This window comes from Dromaius novaehollandiae, chromosome W, assembly GCF_036370855.1.
Source record: "Dromaius novaehollandiae isolate bDroNov1 chromosome W, bDroNov1.hap1, whole genome shotgun sequence".
Classification (NCBI taxonomy): Eukaryota; Metazoa; Chordata; class Aves; order Casuariiformes; family Dromaiidae; genus Dromaius; species Dromaius novaehollandiae.
Genome location: NC_088130.1, coordinates 45,557,686 through 45,578,637, shown reverse-complemented (window position 1 = coordinate 45,578,637; position 20,952 = coordinate 45,557,686). Strand labels below are relative to the sequence as shown.

General features: G+C 36.1%; 1 protein-coding gene across 1 annotated transcript in view; it reads right to left on the bottom strand.

Annotated features, from left to right (window-relative positions):
• Window positions 1-859: 859 nt before the first annotated feature.
• The window catches only part of LOC135324427 (junction-mediating and -regulatory protein-like), a 71,097-nt gene continuing 51,004 nt past the window's right edge, over window positions 860-20,952 (bottom strand). Inside the window, exons 7-11 of the mRNA XM_064500719.1 lie at window positions 16,945-17,031; window positions 14,341-14,436; window positions 12,535-13,087; window positions 9,762-10,072; window positions 860-6,333 (exon numbers count right to left, since the gene is read on the bottom strand). Coding sequence (XP_064356789.1) covers window positions 9,765-10,072; window positions 12,535-13,087; window positions 14,341-14,436; window positions 16,945-17,031 — 1,044 coding nt within the window. The 3' untranslated portion in view covers window positions 860-6,333; window positions 9,762-9,764. The remainder of the gene's footprint in view (window positions 6,334-9,761; window positions 10,073-12,534; window positions 13,088-14,340; window positions 14,437-16,944; window positions 17,032-20,952) is intronic.

Below are 20,952 nucleotides of genomic sequence, written 5' to 3'. Positions count from 1 at the left end.
CTCCTCCCTGGGTATCTGGTAAAATATAAGGGGGTGAGAGACTGATGTCTCTCAACACACAGACACTGTAATACAACTTCATACTCCCTTTGGCATCACAGAAGGCCCACCTAGAATTGCGCCTGCTGTACTTGAAATCAGAAAAGATGTTCATAGACAAAACAATGCCATTTCTGCAGTCAACCTCAAAATGCCCACTTAACAGAAAACCTAAACTGAGGTTGTATAGGTAATGTATTTTCAAACCTTTTAAAATATGAGTCCTTTATACGTAATTGAGTTTGCTTTCAAAATGATTATATTGTACATATACAAAAAAACAAACTGGAGAAGTTAGATGTTTTAATCTTTTACGTTATAATTGTTACTCATCTTTTTAAATTGAGTGAGTGCATTTGGAAGCTTGTTCTTTCTTCATGTTATGGTATTGCCACTAGTTAGCTTGAAAAAGGTAAGAGAGTTTAGGGGGTCTAAGCTCTTATTTCTTGGTTTACATTTCTACTCTTTCCATATAGTGTTTTTGTCTTTTGATTAAGAGATGGAAAATGTTTTTGATCTGTATTTAAGCTCAACTATCCTGCATCCTTTAAAAGCAAGATTCTTCTATAAAAGCTCATCCTTTTATGTGACTTAATTTAACAAAGATGTTACCTAATTATAATTATTTTTCTGGTGCAGCATAGCTTAGGCACAACCATCTGCCCTAAAGCAATGACCGAGTTAGGCAGCTTGCGGAAGTTAAAAGAATGATAACAATGGAAACTTAAATGAATGATGTATGAAGTTTTCTGTGGGAACCAAACTGCACTAAATTTTTTTTAAAGGCAGGTATGCATTTGAGTTTAAAACAAGACAGTGGTCAAATAAATATCCTTTAATAAAGAAAAAAGGAATCATGTTTAAGCACCAAAACTGTGAGTATGATGTTACATCGCATGTACAAGAAGGTGAGTTCAGTACTTTGTGTACAGGTTTAAACTTGAGTCATGATAGCAGAAAACATGAAATACACAGCAATAAACTTGCATTGCAGAAAAGCTGCACTAAAGAAAAAAAGAGCAAAAGGCAAACAGTTAAAACTTTTCAGTTTTTAGGTATTGCTAGAAATGTTTGCTTACTTTTTTTTTTTTTTTTTACCTTTTTTTTAAACACACTTTTTGCTTAATACTTTAGAACATTGAGCATTATTAGGTATAGTAAATTTGCAGTCATTTACAATAAAATATGCATTTAATAGGTCCTTTGAATATAATGGTGTGAAAGAACTTTCTTAAAGCCAAGCACAATGTGCTAGTGTTTGATTCTACCTATAGTATTGCACAAAGCTAGTGAATGGCAAATCAGTTTTCCTTTGATTATTTTTCATTTATTCAACAGCGTTAAAAAAAAAAAAAAAGTTAGTTTCATCAACCTTCACTGGCTTCATTCATGCAAGACAATCTGCAGCCGTCTGTATTTCTTGAGCTTTCATCTTATGATAATGTTATTTGTAAATATGTAAAATGAAATCCAAAACATATATAGCAACCACAGTAACATCTTGGGAGATGCTAAGTGAGCGTCCCTAGTTCCCAATGCCTATTCCCCAATTCAGAAATCAAAAAATTCCTAAAGGAATCTTAAAAATCAAGCTAGTCTAAGGCAAATTAATTACTGAATTGGTGACAGTCTCTTGAATAAAGGTCTCTGCCCTGTTAAATTATACTCACCAAAACAGCAATCATCATTCTTATTTTTTTTTTCCAAATGGACACGCTACTGGTTAGTAGCCTGAGATATCAGCTTTAAATAATAGTCTACATAGATATTACACTCAGCAGAGCAAAATTCATTGCTTGGTCATTTTCCATATTAGAGGTACATCAGAGCATTCACATTTGAGAATGGAAAGACGACCTTTTCTGTCAAATTCTGAAGCTCTGGGCCACAGAATAGAGAAGACCTGAATCACAATACAAATACATAAATGTCAGGTTGCAGATTCACCACAGTCAGAGCTGGGAGTTTTGGATTAAGAGTCAAACTGAACAGGAAGTGCAAAGAAATGTATATACAACAACAGCCCCTCCCAAAAATAAACTGGCATGCCCACCCACCCTCGCCCCTCCTAAAAATTCTAATTTTAAGTACATGTATTAGGCAGCAATTAAATATAAATTCATTTTGTAGGAAAAAATTAAATTACAGTATATTTATAGGTTAAAAACAGCCATCGCTGTACCTTTTACAGCATTGATAGCAATATGTCAATGTGCTTACTACACCAAAGAGCAACTTGCAATCAAGTTTAGAATGTGCTACTGTGTCACCTCCAGCAGCAGTCAAATTATGCAACACACTCTCCCAGTAAGGTGCTTCTATTTACTCCTTTTCTTGCAATAATCTTTGCTTGTTCTTAACATTATTTCTCTAGCACTAACCATAACAATATGCTGTTCGTGCTTATGGAACCATTACCAGAAACAAATACAGGTAAGGTAATTACATAAGCATTACAATGAAAATATTACCTGCTTACACATGTGAGTAACCTTGAGTTACAAATTACACTCTTGAAATTCAGTGCAACAAATGGAATTAAGGGTTACATTAACCAGTAAAAGTTTCTGCTTCCTCTTCTCATGATGTTGCATCTTCAATAATACTCCCACCATTACTTTAGTATTACACTTTACAGAATACAGTGCTCATAGCCAAAATGATTCTTTACACGTAACAGAGTGAAGTATGTTGAATTCCACCCCGGATGCAGCCACAAAAGGACACAAAATATGATCATATTATTTTTAGAGATATCTGGTGTAGGATGCAGGCTGTCAGATTTTTTTTTTTAACCTTGAAAGGGATGTTTAAGAAAAAGCTTTCATCTACCCTAAAAAGGCAGCTTAACTAAAACATGAAACATAGTAAGAAAGTGAACAAAATAAGAATATTGGTTATTTTTAAAGGATCTGGAGCCTCTATGAAGGAGAGAATGGAATTCATGTAGATGCAAATTCCATTTCTGATGAAAAGGCTATTGTTCTTAACCTTACATTTTAGTTATTTTAGTAGAAATTTAATATTTCATTTCTTATTCCCAATCATGAAAGATTTTTCAGTCCTCAAATATGCATCTGTAGAACAAACGTTATGCATTCTAACTCTTTACCTCACTGGATCTGTTATACTAAACTAAAACTGTTTTGGTCTGAACAAAGCAAGCAAGTTTCTAGGCACAGAAAGCTCCTGAAAGCTGACAAGTTGCTTAAGATAAATGACTAGCAATAGAACAACGTCACCACAACAATGAAGTCCCGCCACAAATAGCAAGTGGAGGCTCTTTCCTTGCATATATTTAAGAATAAGTGCCCTTTCCATAATGATGCTTGCTATGATTTCTCAAGCACCAACACCTTTATTAGAGCTTTTCTCAGCTAGACAGGTGCCAAACTCAATGCAGGACTGTCGTAATTTAAGATTCTTGTGAATATACTTAGACTTTTCCCATTAGCTGCTCTAGCTGTCCCACTACAAATTTTCACATTACCGAGAAGGATGGGAATAGTTTTATGCATTAGCCTATGTCCTACAAATGCCCAATTTTTATACCGAAGTGGAGAATTATGTGAAATTGTGACATCTAGTGACTTACAGAAGATTAAAATCTGGGATTTTGTTTAGCAGTATGTGGAAAAAAGACATTTACTTCCCACATTGAAGATGGCAATTGGAACTGATATAAACCGCTATGCTCAGCATAACTAGTTTTTGTGTTGGCATAAAATACATTTTCCTATCAGAAATCCACTTCTATAAACTAAGCTATTACAGGAATCTAAGATTTTAGCTAGGTATAAAACAGCAAGAACAATTATTTTTTGAAATCACGCACATATTTTCAAGGCAAAGTTGACAGACCACACGGAAATAAATCTGAAAACCCTGCAGTACAGTACAGCACAGAGCTACTTGGATATATCACAACACGGTGATAAACTGTGGATGCAAACATTGTGCAAGAGGACCATTACACCTATATGTTAAATCATACTATTTTCCTTTGACTGGGAATTTTGCCACTGTCCCATATGCACACAGTAAGGAATAAAAATGCAGGCTAGAAAACAGAATAAAATGGACATAGAAGCTGCACAATCACCACTATTAATTTAGCACTAAGTTGCACATGAACTGTATCATCTGAATTACCATCCGAAATCATAGATCTGCTTTGTGCTACAGCCATAAATTCATTTCATTTTAAAGAGTGGTGTGACTGGAAATACAGACAACCGCAGAGCAGAAATACACCACTGCCTTCAGTACAGGCTATGTCAAATGATTATGAAAAGTTCTGAAATTACTGTAATTGCTGCCCAAATACAGTGTCAGACAATTTACAACCACGCCACGCAAATCTGGGTTCGCAGAAGCAGGTGAAAGGGGGGGGGGGGAATCTTGTATTTTCAGGTCCTTGAAAAGCCTGGGAACACTCAAGTGTTTTATAGAGCTGGTCTTCTCATGAGAGAAGAACACAGCTCTGACAAGTAATTCATACAGCAGAACTGATACAACTCTGAAATGCTGCTGCTCACAGGTGCTTTGAAAATGAGTGTTCACTAGCTTTAAAAATAAGGCAACAAAGTTAAGAGAATGCCTGTCAGTAGCAAGGGTAAATTGACATCCTTTTGAGATGTTTGATAAAACTTTAATTTCAGGACAGCCACAGCAAAACAGCTGACAGGTCCAAGATCTGAGGTTCCTTTAGGCTATATAACCTATTGCTAAGGTAAGTACTCTTGTTCCTATTTAAAAAAGTAAATGGCAAGACGTGAAATCTCCTGTTATAAACATTAACTCAGGATGTGTTCCATTATATGACAGCAGCAATACTTAACTCCACTTAAAAAAAGTCCACATAGTAATTTGTCTTTCACAAAAGGAACAGTGAATGGAACATATCCTGTAAAGCAAAGGGATGGTATTTTTCCTCAAACACAGTGTATGTCATGCTAGTAAAAATGAAATGCTAGTGAAAACTTAGTTTTCTTAAAATTGTAATAGAGCTTGACTTTCCAGATGGTACAAGACTACTTGTATCTCTGTACTGACATAACTCTTATTAGAATTGTAATATCGTAAGACTAGCTGCCTGCAGCCATTAGTCATGAAATTTACGGTTATTTCGAAGTATACACTGCAGAGGAAGCTGCAACTCTCCTCCTTAAAAAAGTCAGGATCAAAAGGGAACTTGTTTTTCAGCCAACAGGCTTTTGGGTATGAAACAGAAATATTTTTGTGGCCACTAAAGGGAATAATAAAACACAACAAGAGAAGCATATTTTTCACAACTGAACTATCAGGATGTTTAAGTGCTTTGATCTTTTCTAAAGAAGGTTACTTACAGTAATCAAACAAAAGCCATTTCTAACCAAGAGAGAAAAATAATTTTAAGTATGAAATTACAAAATATTGCTTCTTATAACAAATGATTAAAGTATAATTAACTTCGTTCAGCATAGCTAAATATTATTTTTAAAAAAGCATGAAAATGTCTACTTTAAAAAGGTGTAAGACTACATATGTCCTTCAAAAAGGAGCTGCAGTATGCCTTGCTAAATGTACCATGTTGGAAACAAACACATTCTTGAATACGTACTGAATTCAACTCTTAATTCTCATTATGCTGTAGTCACTTGTTATTTTTCATACTGACATACATTTCTTCACACTAAGAAGAAAAAAATCTTAGTTGCGCAATACTGAATTTCAGCTACTGTAGTGCAACTATCCCGGTAAATTAGGAATTCTGCTCTTTTCTGTAATATCACACTGCTACATAGCAAGCTTCGCTGCAACGAGCTATTTAGTCAGTTTTCAAGCAGATGATATATTCAGTGCAGTGAAGGGCAGGTTTTATAGCTGTTTTGATGTTTTAACTGAATCCCAAAGTTACTCTAACAACAACTTTTCTCCCCACTCAGAAATGCCCTCTCACTTAACTGGCCACACATTACTCACGCAAATGTTCAAAGTGCTTAAGAACTGGGTAAGCATCCTGAAGAGCTTTTCTTCTTGATTATATAAAATGCACATCTAAACAACTTAGCTTGCTGTCCAACTCAGAATTTTTAGAAAAAATTAAAGAAAAAAGTGACCTGAAAAATCAACATTTCAGGCTGTTTTTTCCCCACATACTGAATCATTTGCCAAAGAAAGCCCATTTCTTTGCCAAAGAAAGCCTACTGTGGAATTGATGGTCAAAACTGCTGGCTCTGAATTTTCAGAAATGAAGAGGAAAAATAATCTTCCACTGGGGTTTCTTTTCTCACTTCAGTGGCTGTGAATCACCTGTTTAAAAAAACAAAAAAAAACAAAAGGAACTGCTGAAAAGCTAAACAGCTGAACAAATCCCCTCTGTTCAATGCAGCAGGCAATTCCAAACATGCAATACTGAGCAGTCTGTCTAACAGCCTCGATTCTCTCTTTGCTCCCAGTGTAAGGACACTAACTCAGGAGCCAGGACACACAGAGTATGACCACGGCTTCTTTTGCCTTATGGTGATGTTGGCAGTGAACGCAGACTAGAGCTTGAAGAGGCCTGAAATACTGCATTAGAAGACTATGGAGAGCAAAAGGTCTTTTCTTCACCCACTTACTTTGTCCATTACTCCCAGGAACCCAGACTTCACATCACCTACAGCACTCGAAGTGCGCTATTGGCATTGGTGGGTACCACCATTATGTATATACACACAGAAGGGCTCAGGCTACTTTGATAACCAGTAATTTTCTGTTTTCTCATATAGAGCTACTGTATCTTTATACTGCTTGTTCAGCTAGTACTTCAGATACACAAAATGCCTCAGTATTTTTGTACACAGTTTAGTGCTACTGTAAAGAAGAAACTGCTCTTAAAAAAAAAAAAAAGTAGTCATGTAACTTTATGTAGAAGTTAACTCACAAAACAGGTAATACAAAAGATAAGTAGACTGCCTGTAGCAATCAGTTACTGTTATTCTGTCTTCAAACTTCAATAATTAAAGAAATGACTTCAGCCTATTAGTCCTGCATTGTTAATATTCTCCTTTTCCACTGCTGCATATACTTTAAGACACTTTTCTGCATTTGATAAACATATATCATTATATCAGATTTAACTTTCATTCTTAAGGCAAATAATTGCATTACATTTAGCCTATGCAGATGTATATATAATAAACTATGTCATGTATGTGCCCATACACTTTTATATAATAGTTTTCAATCTAAATTCTCTATGCAACTGTTTTTTTGCATGTGCAGAGTGTACAGTTTAAAAATCAACAGATCAATCTTTTTAATAAAGCGTGGCATTACACTGCTAACCTTACAGTAAAAAAACTATTCTGCCATTTCTACAACAGACTTTTATTAATTTTATTCTTGTGTAATGAATTCTGGGTAATCAGTTTATACGTTCAAGTAAGCACACTCATCCATGTGAAAAGTATTTCTTCAGCTGAATTTCACTAGGACTATGTTTCAGTCTCTCCGTTCCTAAAATCAGATTATTTCATGCACTTCCATTGCATGGGCAAGCTTTTACTTTCTGACTTGCCAGCTTTCTTATACATTTGTTTCTTAATCATCTGTTAAATAATCTCATCTAACTACATTATTTTCATAATAAAATATGATGCTGGTGAGAGAAAAAGTCCCAGATGTGTGAAAAATCTTCAAGGAGCACACCTAGACCTCAGCACTCAGCAGGACTGCATCTTAAAAGGGGAAAATGTCATAACTGTGGACTAGTAGAACACTTTATATTCAACACAGTATGTCTTGAAAAGGAGAGAGCAATTGGTACCCTAAAGGTACTTGATAGCAGTGACTTTCAGCCTGCACTCTGACTTCCTTCTAAAGGGCTGCAAAAGGTAAAAAGCCCATTCACATGTGTATTGTCCAGCAATGAATAATAAGACTTCTAAAAAAGAATGTACTTCCACTGGAAAATGTTTAGGGGTCCACCAATTAGATTAAAACAATTCATACCACTCCTGCATATATTCCTGCCATTTTTATGTTCCATAGTATTAAAAAGTATTCCTATTAAAAATGCAAACAAGATCCCATACAGTAAGTTAGGTTTACTAAAACCACAAAGTCAAATCACAAAGTTTAAATTTGGTCAATTATCTAGGAAATTAAAAGAGAATAAATGCACTGAGAAAGTCAAGTCAATTCCAAGGTATGTCTTTTCTTATTTTAGATATGACTTAATTCCTGAATGGCTGTGGCAGTAGGATTTTTCAGTACATAAATAATATAAAAAGTTAGAGTGGTCAGTGACTACAGTTAGATCCAAGCAGAACTGCTTCCACTATGAGTTTCAGCAGGAGTTAAGTACAGCTCCACTCCTGGATTTCCAAGTCCAAAACTAGCAGTACATTTGGTATAAAAGAAGCATGCCGTAACTAAACAGTATTAAATTACTAGGGTGGCCGATGGCTACTTCATGAAGAAATAAAGGCAACATTTATTTTCCTTTTTAAAAATTTAGAATGTAGGATTTAAAAACAGCATACCGATGGAACAGTTTGAAACACACTATTTTATAATCAGCACAATACACAGGAGATGATGGGGTAAGTCACCATCACTTCTCAAACTGCTGTAGCACTTTATCAAGAGTCACTCCTCAGCTATGGTAATAAGGAACCAATGTGGAAATGCCTCACTGTAAACATTCAAAAACATTACCTTCTTCCTACTGCTAGATGAATTGCAAGATTTATAAATATTTGTCTTCCATTCTTTTTAAATATCCTTTGATTTCTGAATAGGTTTTTAAATTCTTAACAGATTGTCATACATCTCTTTTCTCCAAATTGTAGATAGTTGCAGAAAAGCTTACTGGAACCCTTCATTTACACTTAATTTCGTCCATGTGCCAAGAGCAGAAAAGAACCACCACAGAGGAACAGTGCTGTACGCAGTTGTAATCAAGAATTTCTTTGTGCTACTAGCACAGCTTTAATTATGAAAACTAATCTCTTGCCAGTTTCTGTTTTGTTCTGAACCCATTAACTTAATCTGCTGAAGTCTAATATCTGTACTTTCAGGCACTGAAGCTTAATATAATGTAACTTGGTGGGATTTGTATGAATAGCAGAAGTTAAAGTTGTATTTGTAAATATACTGTTTATATTCTGAAAATTCAATGAAGTCACTGTCTTCACAGATTTGAAAGCAAGCTATCAAAGAGCCAGCCACAAAGGTTAATAACCAACGAGATTTCAGTGTGTACAGCGGTCAAATCTAATCATCCTCAATTTGGAGCTATTCAGTCTGAAGTGTTAAAACACACTATGTTTTTTACAAGGCCAGAAGCAATTAGAAAATATCTGAAGTATAGGGTGTGTCCAAGAGTGATTGTGCTGCTTTGTTACTTAAAAGCTTTTTAAAGCTTTTTTGTAAGCTGCAAACAGTCCCTTCAATTTACTAAATAAAATAGAGCTTTTTACAGGAGCAGTCCTGTTAATATTCAGCAAAAGTATTCAAACCAAAAAAGGCTAAGATGGTGCCTAAAAAAAGTTTTTTCTTACTATAAACCTTAAATTCCTTTAAAAAGTCAGTGATACTAAGTTCATATTTGCACTTTTATCGGTTTGGAGGTCAAGGATAGTTTAGTTGCATTCATACTAAGTCTCCTAGAATGCATAACCTGAGGCTTAGCAGCTACCTCTGTATACAAGAAGTGTTGAAGAAATAACTTTTTTAAAATTTAGGTTAATTACAGGTTAATTTTCCCAGTCTGTGCAAGGCAAACTCTCCTCTTCATCCTCTGATTCAGGTGATGCTTCCTTAATTCGTCGCAACGCTTCATGGATGCTCCTTGTCAGAGGGTCAGTATCAGGCAGAATTGTAAAAGATTCTCTCAAAACATCTTTTTGCACTTTCTTCAGTTTCACCCCCTTCCTGATCTGTGCCAAGATGTTATTGCTATCATCTTCATCAGGAAAAGGAGGGAGACTTCTCTGCTCAACTTTTCTTAAGTGAAAGCTACCACGCTTCAAGGAAGCCAGTACTTCATCCATCGGGGAACTCACTGCAGTAAATCAAAAGACTTTCAGTATTATTTTTACTAGATTTATTCAGTCAGGATTTTCATTTATATTTCCTACAGAAGAAAAAGTAGCCACATGCAATTAACGCAATAGTTCCATATCATAAGTATAAAGGAGACTAGCATTTTCAATTTTATCATTCTGTAGCTGTATTTTGGTTTTAGCCTACAAATTTATCTTCCTCATTACCAGGTCAAAAGTGGATAATACAAACAAATATAATTTCTGAAACCAATAACCTCACATCAGGTATGAAGTAAAACTCTTGGACAAGATGGCTTTCCTCTTTGCAGTCAGGAAAATCAAAATGGCTACAATGAATAAAACTCTTAGAATACATCTTACGTTCTATGTCCCGACATCAAAACTTAGGTAATAAACATGTATCCTAAGTACTGGACTGCGCAGTCACAGGAACACAAGCACAGAGGAAAGCCTACACTCTCACCAATTGCATTTTGTAACTGATTTTACCTAACTGAATGACTACTACTCTATGCCAGTGAGGGAAGCAGCAGTATAGTCAACTGCAACAACATATAATTTTCTGCTCCTCCACTTTCAACATGGAGCTTTTGATTCATGTGTGTATGAGCACCTAGTCACAGTATGCCCATATAAATACTCTTCCCTCATAATTATTGAGAGCAGAGAAGTAACAGTTATTATTTTATCACCAGTTCTTCCTTTATCACCAACCTGAAACTAGTCCTCTGCAGAAATAAAATCAGACTTTAGCTCTTTGAAGAGCTGGAAGTAGGCAAATCTCTATGTCAGAGAATGTGATATAATATTCATGGCATAACACTGCAAACTAGCTAGCACAAGAGAGCACACACAAAATGCAACATATATCAATCAATAGAAGAATATCCATCTGCAGTTCTTCTATGTCTGTTGTAGAATACATTTTTAAAACTTTGCATTTACGAGTGGACTTTGCCCATCTGACTAAAGGCACTGGCAGGAATAGACAAGACAAAAAGACTGGAAGTAAAAGAAGAAAAAAGGATTGTATGTTTGAAGGGGAAAAGAAAGATCTTAATAAAACACTCATCTGTCAAAGAAAAGAGACAAATTTCTGAAGAGATTTGGAACATACTAAAACTTATGGAAGAGAGAGCAGCAGGTAGAGTGCAGGTGCAGATACTAACAATATCCTCAAGAGGGAGGATGTAATTTGATTTTATATTTGCCATTTTATGATGTATATCAAATTACCCACACAAAACATGTTTTATGTAAAATTGATAGATAAAATGGGTCATATATCCAAAGCTGAATTAGTGGAGAAACAGTATCAGAAAAATAAACGATAGGACCACAGGAAAAGAAAAATGGCACAGCAGCACCAAAATTAATAATGGACTTAAAACACTACACCTGCAACGTGCAAGGCTCTTAAGAACTTAACAGCTCTGTAACTATTCAGTTGCCTCAAGGTATTTCAGGGATTTAAGAATTCTAGAGAAAATGTACCTCTTTCTGTCTGGTAAGACAAAAACATTCCTAATTTTGATTTTATCTGGATGAGTGAAAATGTCGACCATTTCCTGTAGTTGTAACTGACAAAGCTATGTGGAACTTTTAATAAAAGGTTATGGTTATTCCAATCATATTACACTAACGTGAATCAAGGCACTTTTTCTCAGCGACTTTTAGTGAAACAGTGCAACTGAGTGCTTTCGAAAATCCCATCACTGATTTTCAAATAAAAACTTAGCTCTAGTATAGCATTCTTCATCTAAACATCAAGATTGTGATGTTCAAGCATGGATATCGTTCTCCCTATTTTATATGTGGGATAAAGGATAAACAGATGGTTAAAAATATTTAGCACAGAATCACATAATGAATTCGTAACAGAGCCTTGTGCTCTATCCACTCACCTCAGTCTCCCATTGTTTTTGATCTTTCAATTCTTTCTTAGCATACTTTACTGAATGATTAAAGATTTAATTCTTAATTATTATTAAATGTATATATTGTCACTCAGCTCTCAGGAGACTTGAGGATTTGTGGATTTTCAGACAAAAATTTGGAGAAAACCTGAAGGAAGCATTCTCAAGGTTTCCTATGTCCCAAGACAGGCATTCATTTTACTAGGTCATAAATTATGTTAAATTCTGTTACTGAAAAACAATGAACCCTCAAAAGCAGCACATCATGCTTAGTGCTAACTGCAAACAAGACAGAAAAAGATTCTTTGAGCCAGTGCTTAGCTCCCTCTTCTAGGTAGCGTAACATGGTCTATCATACAATCCCTTTCATAAGCTTTTTCTGTTTAACCAAGTAAGTACACAATAGCAACAGTCTGCAGCTGAAAAGAATTTAACAATTTTTGCATTAATAATTTATAAATCAGAGTATACACTTTTCTATATAGCAATTAAAAAGAGGAATTGGTACATTACAACTAAATACACTGAAACAAAAACATTACCTCTCCTCCTCTGTAAACCCTCTAGATCACCTGTCTTCTTAAGCTTCTTCTTGGCACTGACTAGCTGACTACTGTCAAACAGGTGCACTGCTGGGACAGTGGAAGAGTGCTGGACTCCCTTCTCCTCACTTTGCCGTTTAACAAGGCTATCGGTTTTCTCTAAGGATTTGGTGGCATCTTCCTTGGAAGGCAGAGGTGGGGGAGGAGGTGGAGGTGGCGGAGGCAAAGGAGGAGGAAGTGGTACTACAGCAACAGTCTCTGGTTGAAGCTCATTACTAATGTGTGGAGAAGTACTAATATGAGGCAGTTCAGAGGTAACACCATTGGGAGGTAACAAAATATCTTGAAGTTGTTCTAAGCTTCTGGGTTCCTGCACTTGCAAAGGCTGAACTACATTTTCCAATTCCACCTCTTCACTCTTCTCTTGGGTTTGTATGGTTGCTGGCAAAGATTGAGGCTGATCTACACAGGGTATCGAGCTGCCTGTACATTTTCTTCTTGCATGAGCCAGTCGTAGTCTGGTTGATTTAAGTATTACTTGCCCAGGGTACCGCTAAAGTGAAGCAGTTATTTACAATTAGGTAAGTACCTGCAACACACTATTTTAGATATAAGTAATTGTCATTAGGCTCTGCCTTTCTAATAAGCAAAATTCATTTAAATATTTTAATTCATTTTGTTCTAGAGGTAAAAACAAAGCAAGAATATCCTCACTTTTACACAAAAATGATTCATTTTCTTAATTTTTATTCTTGGGTAAGCCACAACATAGATCTGTTGGTCTAGTTAGGGATACACATGGGTTAAAAATGGGATTCACTAAGAACCAGATTCTATATTTGAAATAGTGTTTTTGCTGAAAACTGTAATTCAAAATTCCCTCTTGCTTCCCTTTTCTAAAACAGGCCAATGGTTGCCTCTGCAACAAAGTCCTTCCTAACCTGCTGATACGCTGGTCTTCGATGTGAATCTTGCTACTTAAGAAGGTATCTCTTGAAAATATCAAACATTTTGAGAATTTCCAAAGTGTTTTTAGTTTAGTTCCTAAATTTGCAGCCTGTCTTTTCAAATTACCGTTTCATCCATAGCCATTTTTATGCAAAAGTAAAAACTGTTTCTGAAAGTCAGGTCTAAAACATTTTAAACACTGTGGCAAGCCCAAAGCAATAGAATTCATATCAATACAAACATATTCATATATAAAATAAGTTCCTTAACACGTACTGGTTGTAATAAGTAACCTTGCTTTAATGTACAGAGGCTACGCAATTCAAAAGCCTTACAAAGAGTAAGTATTTAAATAGTGTTTTGCTGAGCAACACAACTTCCCAGTAATCAAACTTCTCATACCAGTACTTTATTACATATTCAACACAAACAAAAATTGTCTTCACCAATGAATACAGTTTCATCCCTCTCCTCATTGCCTCCCCTCCTCTCCATCTTCTATTCCTTTTCTGATACTTAGATTGTAATAGGGAGGGCCAGGAACTGGCAAGTGTTCTAAAAATCAGTGGGAGCGGGTGGGTATATGCCAAATGATAACACTCTTTGTGTGAAGTATCACTTGGATTACACTTCTGTTAGAAATGCCTGGTCACAATGCGTATACATGACAGCAAACAGAAGCTTATCACAGCATTGGGAAGGCAATGGCCAGAGAACTTCACTGCCACCAATGCCATATTCTTCTGTAAATTTTCTGAAGAACATTTAATTATTCAGTTACTCTGTATGCTCCTGGAATGCAGTGAAATTTTCCTCTTCAAAAGAAAATAGCAGAAAGAATAACCCTTCTTCTGTTACCTGTTTAAATGTGCGAAGTCTGTCCAGTGTTTTCTGTCGCTCCTGACTAACCCAGGAACTCTTTCTTTCCTCTTCATCTTGTAGTTGATCTCTCTTCTGAAAAAAATACATGGAAAACATGTTGGACACTACATCCAGTGCTATGTTTAACATAAAAAACTGCATTAAAATAACTCTTCTTCTAATTGTTAGAAACTATCTAACAATCTCTTCTCTAACAAACATATTTCTGAACTTTGCAGCTTTGCCTTTGTTTTCCCCTTAAAAGAAAATAGCTATTATGTATTTTGTATTTTATAACCTTGAAGAAACATGACACTCAATAAAGAAAGACTGAAAAACACTGGAACCTTTTACCTTAAAAGACATGATAGATTATTATCCTGAAAAACAGTATAAACTAAAATGGTATAAATTAGCCAGAGAGCAAACCAGTGTTCATTTTCCCTCATACCAGGAACAAAAGGATAATAATTGCAAGGCTGCACATTTAAAATAAGTAATATTAGTATTTTCATAGTGCAAGAACCCACAGAACTCTGTGTCGCAAAATTCTGAAGCTAATATTTAGCAAATTCTTTGAAGTAAATTATTATAACTGTTATAATAGTAAACTAAAATTTTGTATTTAATGAACCTAACATATCATTATTTAATCCAGCCTGATTTTCTGTAATCTTCTCTAAATAAAGGTTTGAAGCTCTTCCTCACAGCCAAAACAGTTACATGGTTTTCTCCTCTGGGGATCTTACCTCAGTGAAAACACACATTTGGATCCACCTCCTTTAAGTAGTCATCCATTTTCACAAAACTTAAGCAAAGTTCCTACATCTTTGAAATGAAACACTACTTGTCAGTCAGATTTATTGAAAGTGGACACTAGCTATCAAAAGGAAAGTTAATGGATTTGTATGTTCAGAAGTTATCAAATGGGAAAGTAACAAAATGATAGAACAGATGACTGTAAAGAAAACTTTCTAAGCAGAAAGAGCAGTGTTAATTCTTACAAGTCTCATAGCATTAAGTGTTACTATTAAAGGCTGATCTTGATCACTAACAGTTCAGATCACCTCTGTGAACTTTCATGCTCAGCTAGCCAAAATAAAAGCAGTGCCTGCCTACCATTTTCATAAGCCAGTGACTTGCCTGGTATCCTTATAAAGGTCCAATTTCTGCACTTTCAAAGGGGGTAAGTATAAAGGCTTTAGGGAGAGGAAGAGGAGGACATGGCTGAAAAAGGACAAGAAACAGAAAAAGGAGGCAAGGACTAGAAGCATGTGGTTAAAAAAAACCAAAAAAACAAAAAACCACAATGGGGCTAAAAAGTTACAAAGGAAGCACAAAGAAAAAGTTGCAGCAAGAAGAAAGATGGGTAGTTCTCCTACCAGCACACCTGAATGTTTAATATGCAATCAAGTCGAACTTTTCCTGAAACAAAGGCTTGAACTTGAGTTTTTTTTGTTTTTTTTTTTTAATATAAGAATGGTGAATTTGCAATTCTTATCTGGTTTCAGGTTTGGACACCTTTGAGGTTATGTTTTCAAAATTTTTCATGAATGCAAGTGGCGGAAAACCTATTTTAAATAATAGTAGAAAATTTCAGTCAAATTATTAACAGAAAAAAGATTTAAAATAGCATAAGGTTCTTAATATAATATAAATTGTCAAGTCCGTGAAATAAATAATTAAAGAAAGAAAGAGTAGTGTCTGAGAAGCAAGAAAAAGATCCTCAGCATCAGCAAGTCTTATTCTTAAAACTGATAAATGAACTGCAATCCATATACCAAAGTCTTTGCTTTATTGTTCCAAGTTCCTGCAAGAGTATGCCAGTTTGTGTTGTCTTTCACTAGTAGCCTTCTCATAAAATAAATTATGCAGCTGACTCCCTGGACAAATATATCAATGTTAAAAATGTATAAGAATGAAACAGAATCACTTTCACTGATCTAATTGGAGCCTGCATTAAAAAGACTTGCATTTCAATGCATCTTTGACAAAGTCATCATTATTAAATATTGATACTATCTCAAGACCTAGCCCAGAATTTGAGTATTCTCTATGATAAAGTCTACTACGTACAACACAACAGTTGGACTAACTAGCTTACTTTCTGTGATGAGACTGCTCAGAGAATCATGGAGCACATGTTTGGAACTACATACTTCACACAATTCAAATGATTTTTTTTTTTTTGTAAAAAGCAAGTGAAAGAAAAATAATGAACAATCTTATTACAATGCAAAAATAAATATGTAAGGTTTCTTTACTCATTTCAGCATATCTGATACTGTACTGAGGTGTCCAGAATCATTTATGTGCAAATGTTAACAAGCCCTGCATGCACCTTTAGCCTAACAGTAATCACTTAGACTGCGAACCTGCTACTAATGAACTGTTTTATTTGTTTAGGTTCGATGTCATCCTAACACAACTATATACTTCCTCTTGCCAGTATAACATGGTACAGAAGTCCATGGTCCAAAGGACAAGGATACACTTCATCTGTTTAGAACAGCTATCACTGAAAACTGCTAATGAAAGTATAATGAGGAGTACAAGCAATTAGCTAAAGGCTAACCTCACTAGCAGAGAGCTCAAACTTACTAGCTGCACAGTATGGTGCATTCTGTACTGCTCCTCGCTCTGGTGACGCTGCTGGATCTTTTCATTATGCTTTGCGATACAGATCTCCTGCAGAGACATAAAATGTTATCTATAAAATATACATTTCAAATATCAATTTACAGTATTAAATGTAATATTTAGCAAACAGCACTAAGAATTAGAAAAATAAAAGTTACAAAACTAATCTCAGACAACTGTTCAAACAAACTAATTTAATTTACAAATAAAACCATAAAACGTAAACAAAATTGAGACAAAAACCCAAACCTACTACTTTTAACTGCCAAAAGAATATATGCAAGTAGCAGTGCTTGACAAGTCTGTTCTACAATACCAGTAGAGAAGTGGCAAGACATGATGATTTGTCAGATAGTTGGGGGATCATAAAATCCATGTGCAGTTCCATGTATTAGCATACGTGGATAACAGTAACTAACTCTCAAATACACTATGTATTTCTGTTTATGCAACTAGGCAGCTTCCCATTTACAAGTGTCAGTTCATCTTTTGCATGTACAACCAATCTGTAAGTACAAACATTGATAAAATTGTTATAATAATACAATAATAATTGTTATAATATAACAAACAGGTTCCCTTATTATGCAGAATTCACGTCTGAAATGTCAAGTTTAAAAGCAAGCATTTATTATGTTGCCTGAGAATAAGGACAACAAACTGAAAAGGAAACAGGACAAGTTACAACAGGTGACAAGATGAGGCATGACACCCGAACTTCAGGCAGATTATAAAAGAAATCTGCACTGCATGAAGCACCAGCTGTGAAGAAAAGGCACCTGCAAGAATTTAGAGCAGCCAAGAGAGGGACAGTGCCCAGGGCAGTACTGCAGGCCGGGAAGTCGGACAGCACAGGCAGTGCAATCGGGCCCGAACGCGGTCAGAGGCGCAGCTGGGACCAGGCACCGGAGCTGCGCAGGAGGGGGCCGCGCCAGGCAGCGGCGCGCAGCGTGAGCACGGCGGGGAGAGCGCTGCCCCGGGGGCTCCCACCCAGCTGCACAGCCCCGGGGTTACGCGGGCACCTGGGGGCATCAGCCCCCACACGTGGTACTGCCGTGGTGCCAGAAAGACAGGCCGTCAAGGTGGGGAGGGACAAAGCAGCCCAGCGTTAACCTTTATGGAGCTGCAAAAAAAGCTCTGTTCTCCTACTAGCTGCCTGTGGGCACAATGTGGTTACGTAAGAGGTAGACGGGGTTCCTGTATACCCAAGAAATACAGCACCTCAAAATATTCCTAAACAGTAAGAGCATCAATTTTGCTACAGTATACAGGTAATGCTCTGACAAGAATACAGGTTTCTGAGGAAATACTATTCCCAGCTTCATCGGAGGTAAATATATAGCTAAAGAGTATTGTCGGTGTTTTGTTTTGTTTCGTTTCGCATAGTGGGGTTGATACTGATGAAGAGTTAATCAATACAACTGGAAAAGTTAATCCATTAAATTTTTAACCGTAAGAGTACAAATTACCTGATATCTGCATTTCAAAGATACAGCAATAACTTCAGAATGTTATAGAGATGCTGAAGACTTTTCGTGATACTTCTATCTTCACAGTTTATTCCCTATTTACGTGCTAAGTTTTATTAAAACAGTATTGTAAAATAATAAGGAAGATCATGTTTTAGGTTTGGAGGGTTTTTTGACACTTTGGCAAGACTAAAGAAAAGAAAAACAGTATGAGAGAAACTTTAATATGCACATTACAATAATATACTCTCACAAATCCTTTAGGGGGTACAACTTTCTGAAACATTTTCTGGTTAGCATCAATATTCAAATCTTTCTGCTTAAGAACAATAATGCTAGATATTTTAAGTATGTAAAGAAAGAGGATAAAATGGACCAAAACATATTTGGTACTGACTTTATACTAAGAAAGAAATGACCTACTTTAATGTAATTAGGTCTCTATGACTTGAAATAAAGCAAAAAACTAGGAGGGGCTGAAAATGTTACAGCACAGGATTAGCATTCTGAATCATCTTTAGTAATTACAGAAATGGTCTAAAAAAGGCTGCAATTTCATAGGGACACACGCAGGGTTCTAATCATAGACAAGAATAAATGACTGCAAATAGAGGATGAAGAACAAACAGCCAGGCTTCAGCACGAACGAAATGATCTGGAGGATTAAGGCGGATGACAAGCTGACCATAAAAAATGAACAGTCTCACACTGGCAAAAACCAAAGCATCATGATTGGGTGTATGTGGCCTGCAACACATCTCCAGCAGTGCTCCTGTTCTACTCAGCACTGGTAAAGCTTCAGCTGGAGCATCGCGTCTGGCTGGAGCCGCAGGTCAGTCAGGACGCTGACCAACGGTACAGAATTCAGAGAGCACCAAGAACCACTGCTCATCTCTCTTTTAATCACCTGCTTTGGCATGAGCTATTCTTTAAACTGCATGCTTGTAAAGAATCAAAGGTGACATGTTAACGCGACACAACAGCACATCAGGAAGCTCCCTAGGCCAAAGCACGCACTATGAACATAATGCAAACAGCTTCACCAAGCAGTTGCTTTTCCCTGTCCACTTACGGTAAGGAACAGTTTTCCTGTACATACAATAATTCAATTTCAGAAATATTTTTCTAGACATCTTCTGCAATGTCTTCTTCACCTGGTCTCTTTGCTATCTAGCTCCCTAAGAGAACAGCTGTTTCATACCATACCTGAATTGATACTACTGTGCAGCCAGCAGGGGGTGGACTGGGATAACAATAGATAATGAGACAACTTAAAATCCGATTTTTGAGTAACTAGCTCACTAGCATCAACACAAAGGAGCATCAGGAAATGATTGCTCAACAAATGCAGATATGTTTTGTGTAAGAAATTACGAGAGAAGAAAGTCTATGCCCATGTTAGTACAGCAAAACAGCAGATAGAACATCAACCTCGGTAAAACCATAAACTTAAGCAGCGCTGGCTCAGTAGCTCAAAATCACAACTGAATGAGGGCTCTAACAAAAGATCTTTAGCCAAAGTTTCTAAATAAAAAAAAGTTTGTTACGATTATTTGACAGCAGTATTAAAAAAGCATCAGACAGAAAGAAAGGGGAAAATTTCTAAAAAACAGAATGAAAAGAAATTGTGGTCACAGAAGTATATAGGCTTTATACTACCTAAAGCCTTATTCTACACATAGTAATTGATCCCCTTTCACTCACAGACAAGATTTTCAAATACTTGGATGATGAAACAGCCTTTTCCAAAAAATAAAAACTGATATTAAGAGAATTGCTTCCTATTGTTTTGTTAATCACAGTATCTGCTGCCAGAAAGGACTCTTAATGGTACCTTCAGTCACCAAAAAGCTAGTAAGCAACAGCTATAACGTCTATATTCCCACATATATCACAACATTGTGGTACACACCACTTAATGCACAGCTTGCTATTTTGTTTTTGATTACAGACCTGTCAAGATTAAAAAAAAAAAAAAAAAAGAAAGGTACCAAAACCCCACCAACCAAAACAAAAACACTTGTTCACAGTCATGTTTTAAGACACTTTGCTGAATCAAGCATCTTCAGGAACACAATCTGAAAAGCACTGAATAGACTCTTAGACTCTCAGTTCACCAATAAATGTTTCTTAATCATGAGAGACAGACACACTTTCAAGAAAGAGATTTACCACACAGCATTCGTACTTTCCAAATCCACCTCAACAACCCATTCTTCTTCCGCTTAGCGCTCAGTCACCGACTCACTCCTTCTCACCATCTAGATTCCACTTTTGCATCCCACCTGCATCGTTGCTCTGCATGCGTAAATTAAACTGCAAACTCGTTCGAACAAGAACCTTGCTTCCTCACAGGTTTGTAAAGTACAGCTACACACAACAGGCACTATAAGTAATGCTCATTAACAACATGATTTGCAATATCACTACAATAGCAATTCAAACATAAGCAAGCATTGTATCTTGAATCGAAGACACAAGAGACTTGATTTTCCAGGTA